The sequence below is a fragment of the Ornithodoros turicata genome, chromosome 5 (assembly GCF_037126465.1).
Source record: "Ornithodoros turicata isolate Travis chromosome 5, ASM3712646v1, whole genome shotgun sequence".
NCBI classification, from domain to species: Eukaryota; Metazoa; Arthropoda; class Arachnida; order Ixodida; family Argasidae; genus Ornithodoros; species Ornithodoros turicata.
In genome coordinates, this window is record NC_088205.1 from 57,626,050 (window position 1) to 57,631,004 (window position 4,955).

Here is a 4,955-nt window from a genome sequence, read left to right on the forward strand (position 1 = left end):
TCTTGAAGTGAAGGTATTGTTGTTTGCCAGTTGGCGTTTTGTACAGGGTTGTGATGAGGTTGCCGTTGTCTAGTGATATTGTGGTGTCGAGGAAGTTAATTAAGTGATTTGACTGTTGTGATGTGAACTTTATGTTGCTATGCGCGGTGTTCAGTAGATCTATGAACTTTTGAAATTCATGTTCCCCGTGTTCCCATATTATCAGTATATCATCGATGTATCGAAGGTACACCGTGGGTTCATCTGCTGGCTCTCGATGATGTAACACTGGCGACGAGAAATCCAACCCACGGCAGGCTCCATTCTCCACGATGTCTCTGCGGCTACACGAATTCAGCGAAGGTGCTGACTGGTTGTCATGGATCGAACGCCTGGCGTTCTACTTCGAAGCCAATGAAATCACCCAACCCACGAAGAAACGGGCGTTTCTTCTAAGCCAATGTGGTGAGCGGACATATCAGACCATACGAGCCCTTGTCCACCCTCGACTTCCAGCCGAAGTGGATTATGCCGAACTTGTGCAAATTCTGAGTGGACACTTCGACCCTAAGCCTACCGAACTTCTGGGACGCTGCAAGTTCCACAAACGGGATCAACTTCCCTCGGAATCTATTTCACAGTACGTGACGGAGCTTCGAAGTATTACGAAAGAATGCAACTTCGGAACGCCAGCAGCGAGGCCTTTGCAAACCCCTGCAGAGTCAGGCGATGCAATAGCCCGGCCGGCCGACCCCGTTCCAGCTTCGGACACCTCGCTACCGCTCAACGTAATGTTGAGAGACAGGCTGATTTGCGGAGTTCGAGACCCAGCGCTTCAACAGCGTCTACTCACAGAACGGAACATTACCTTCGAACGCGCTCTGGACCTAGCCTTGGCTGCAGAATCCGCTTTAAACCAGCAGGCCCACATCAAAGGAATGGGGGACTCTCAGCAAATTAACGCAATGGCCAAGAAGGTTCCCGATAAGAAGCGGAAGAAGGATCGGCAACATTCTCAGCCATGTTTTCGCTGCGATGGACAGCATGATCCATCGGGTTGTCGATTCAGGGACGCCGTTTGCCACTTCTGCAAAAAGAAAGGGCACATCGAAAAGGCCTGTAGGTCCAAGAAGTCACAGATGAAGGATCAGACAACAAATCAGTTGCAGCCAGAGCACGAAGACGTTACAGTACCGTCAGTCTACACGCTGCATAACGTACGCTCCGAAGTAGCTCCGAAGATAACCATGGCTTTGAGGCTCAATGACGTACCACATGTAATGGAGGTTGACTCAGGCGCCGCTTTTTCGATTATTGGCGACGACACATACAGGAACTTATGGCGTACTCGACGTCCAAAGCTTCAGCCAGAACCAACAACTTTGTCAACTTGGTCAGGACAACCGTTGACACTTCTGGGGAAGATCTCGGTTACCGTTCAGCTGGACGACAGCACGCATGTTCTACCCCTACGAGTAGTGAAGGGAGCTGGCTCATCTCTCTTAGGGCGCGACTGGTTCCAGTATCTCGGAATCTCCGTCAAGGTCAACCAGATGCGCATGGCTGAGACAGTCGATACTCTACTGGCACAGTATTCGGACGTCTTCGATCCGGCTTTCAACGGACACAGTGGCACTCCAGTGCACATCACCATGAAACAGGAGGCTTCACCAAAGTTATTGAAAGCTCGGCCTGTACCTTTTGCACTCCGGGACGCGGTGTTTAAGGAACTCGAGAAGCTCGAAACACAAGGTATCTTGGAACCTGTGCAAGCTTCAAGATGGGCTACGCCAATTGTGATCGTTAGAAAAAAGGATAATACCCTCCGGATTTGCGGGGATTACCGAACGACAGTAAACGCAAGCGTGGAATTGGCGTCGTACCCGCTGCCAACGATAGACCAGCTTCTGTCAACGTTACGAGGAGGAAAGTTTTTTTCAAGAGTGGACCTGACTCAAGCATATCAACAGCTTCGTGTAGACGACGCCACGGCGGAAGCACTAACAATCACTACACTCAAGGGATTGTTCAAGGTGAAACGTCTACCGTTCGGAGTTTCCGTCTCCCCGCTGGTTTTTCAGCAATTCATGGATCAACTCCTCATGGGGCTTGACGGCGTGGTCGTCTATCTTGATGATATTTTGATTTCCGCCGCAACCATGGAAGAACACGGCGGACGTCTCACAGCCGTACTACAGAGGCTCAGGCAAGCTGGGCTAAAAGCAAAACGGGGGAAATGCATCTTTGGCGTGCAAGAGCTTGAGTTTTTGGGACACATCGTCAACGCAGAAGGCGTTCGACCTTCTCACAGCAAAATACAGGCTATCGCCGATGCTCCACCACCCACAAACAAAGCGCAGCTGCAGTCCTTCCTGGGCATGCTGGCATTCTACTGTAAATTCATCAAAGACCGAGCTACGATTGCAGAGAGTCTGCATAGGCTTTTGGATGCGGAAGCCCCTTGGCGTTGGGAAGAAAAACATCAGAGGGCATTCGACGAGCTGAAAGGAAGGTTGCTGTCCGCTCCTGTCCTCCAGCACTATGACGAGAAGAAACCCCTGTTCCTGTCCTGTGACGCCTCGCCGTACGGACTCGGCGCAGTCCTGGCACAGCCTGACGATCAAGGAAACGAAGCTCCAATTGCATTCGCTTCGCGCACACTGGGGAAAGCTGAGCGCAACTATGCACAGTTGGATAAAGAGGGCTTAGCCATCGTGTTTGCAGTGACACACTTCCACCAGTATATCGCAGGGAGAGAAGTAATCATCTACAGCGACCACAAACCCCTACTGGGCATCATGGGCGCGGACCGCCCGATTCCTGCAGTTTTATCTCCACGTATGACAAGATGGTGCCTGTTGCTCGGGGCGTACGGCTATAAACTACATTACAGGCCGGGAAAACGCCATCAAAACGCCGACGCCTTCAGCAGACTGCCTCTACCTGTAGAAGAGGATGAACCGGCGGGACCTGGAGATGTGCTCATGATCGAGGCAGTTTCCATTCCCCCTCTCACGCCTTCGGCTATTGCGCAGTCAACTGCACAGGATACAACCCTCTCAAGAGTGTATCAAGGTGTACAGTCGGGTTACGTCTCAGATTGGACCGGGAAAGATTTTCTGCCCTTCAACGTAAGAAGGAACGAACTTTCTACCCACAAAGGTTGCTTACTTTGGGGTTCGCGAGTGGTTATTCCCCCAGCGCTACAGTCGCAAGCTCTGACCCTGCTCCACGCTGGCCACAGACGAATGACAGCCATGAAGCACGCTGCAAGAAGTTATTTCTGGTGGCCACAACTCGACACCGCCATCGAGAACGCCGTAAACAGCTGCCACACGTGTCAGCGCTATGCCAAGTCTCTGCCCAGACAACCACCACCTGTGTGGTCTCGTCCTCGCGTCGCTTGGTCTGTCCTCCACATGGATCTCGCAGGACCGATTCACGGCCAATCCTACCTCGTTGTAGTTGACGCCGTCACGAAGTGGCTCGAGGTGCGACCCGTGTCCACCGCAACAAGCTCCACCCTCATCGACGCGCTACGCGCCATCTTTGCCACTTTCGGACTTCCGCAACTCGTGGTCAGCGATAATGGTACAGCCTTCGTTTCCAGCGAGATGAAGTCGTTCTTCAGCCGCAATGGTATACGCCACGTAACCAGCGGCCCATATCATCCCGCTACAAACGGCCAGGCGGAGAGGATGGTTCAGGAGCTAAAGCGGGCCCTGAAGAAACACACCCAAGGAAGTATTCAGTGTCGTCTGTCGAGATTCCTCCTGAACCAGCACACCACAGCGCATGCGGTAACCAAGGGGACGCCAGCCAAACAAATGTTTGGAAGGGAATTGAGGACTGCCCTGGACGCAATTCACCCGCATTACGAGGACTGCCCCCCGACACCCAAGCCCAGCTTGACGACCACTTCAAGGTCGGCCAGACCGCGTGGTTCAGGACTTTCACCAATAATGGAAAGTGGTGTCAAGTGAAGGTCTGCAGGAAGGTCGGCAAACGTTCCTACGAGGGCTTCACACAGGATGGACGACTGCTTCGTCGGCATGTGGATCACATGCGCAGGTCCTCTTCGCCGGTTGACAGCCCACCACGTCTCACGTCAAGCTTCCGGTTCCCCACTGGTGACATAAATTCGACACCTGCAAGGCTACCGGTGCCGCCAAACGACTTGTGGCGGCCCGTGTGTGATGACGAAGACGTGCCTCTGCTGCCACGCGCTACGGCTCTGGCACGGCAGTTCTACCGGCACCGTCCTAGCGTGAGGCCACGCACATCTGCCCGCTGGGACATTCCATCATCGCCGGTCAGGACTCATGTAGAGGGACACCACCTCCTCTACATTTGGTGACCCGAACAACGAACACCATGTTCGGCATAATTCGGCCCAGTACGATCCCAAATTTCTGCAAGCCCACCTCCGAAGCCATCTCCGAAGGTACGGTGCATCGTTCTACCGAGGAACCGCTAGGCGACGACGTGAATTCACCGCGGCTCCACTCATCGCAACGCCCGACCGCGCCACACCATGGTCCTACCCACCTTACCCATCTACCCAGATCACGTCGCCATGGTCTCGCACTCTGCGTCACGTCGCCACACGCTTCACGATGGCACTCCTCGGGCTACCACCAGCGGCACCTTCCCGAGCATCACGCTCCTGCACCGGTCGCGGTACGCCGCTGTCGACCGCCCCACACGCATCTGCTACGCTTGCGGTCCACGAACCCTGCCCGCCTCGCCTTCCCACCAGGCTTCCATACAAGACACTGGCAGCTCGTCCAGATGCGGTCAAGAGGCTCCGGGACCAACGTTCCACCGGGGACACGCACGGAGGCCACAGTGAGTTTTACTCCCGGTCTCCCCGTGCTTCACGATGGTCCTCCCCGCAGTCTCCTTGGCGACAACACTACGAGCCCAGCGCTCACGAACCGGTCGCGGTTCTGTCGCCCCTCTCTGAATTACTTCGG

The 4,955-nt window shown here is 54.3% G+C and overlaps 1 protein-coding gene across 1 annotated transcript; it reads left to right on the forward strand.

Annotated features, from left to right (window-relative positions):
- Window positions 1-311: 311 nt before the first annotated feature.
- LOC135395881 (uncharacterized protein K02A2.6-like) lies at window positions 312-3,962 on the forward strand. The gene has a single exon (XM_064626968.1). The coding sequence runs from the start codon at window positions 312-314 to the stop codon at window positions 3,960-3,962; it is 3,651 nt and encodes a 1,216-aa protein (XP_064483038.1).
- Window positions 3,963-4,955: the final 993 nt, after the last annotated feature.

Excerpts from the sequence above, each read along its gene's own strand:
- LOC135395881 (XM_064626968.1), top strand. The coding sequence starts at position 312 with ATGTCTCTGCGGCTACACGAATTCAGCGAAGGTGCTGACTGGTTGTCA.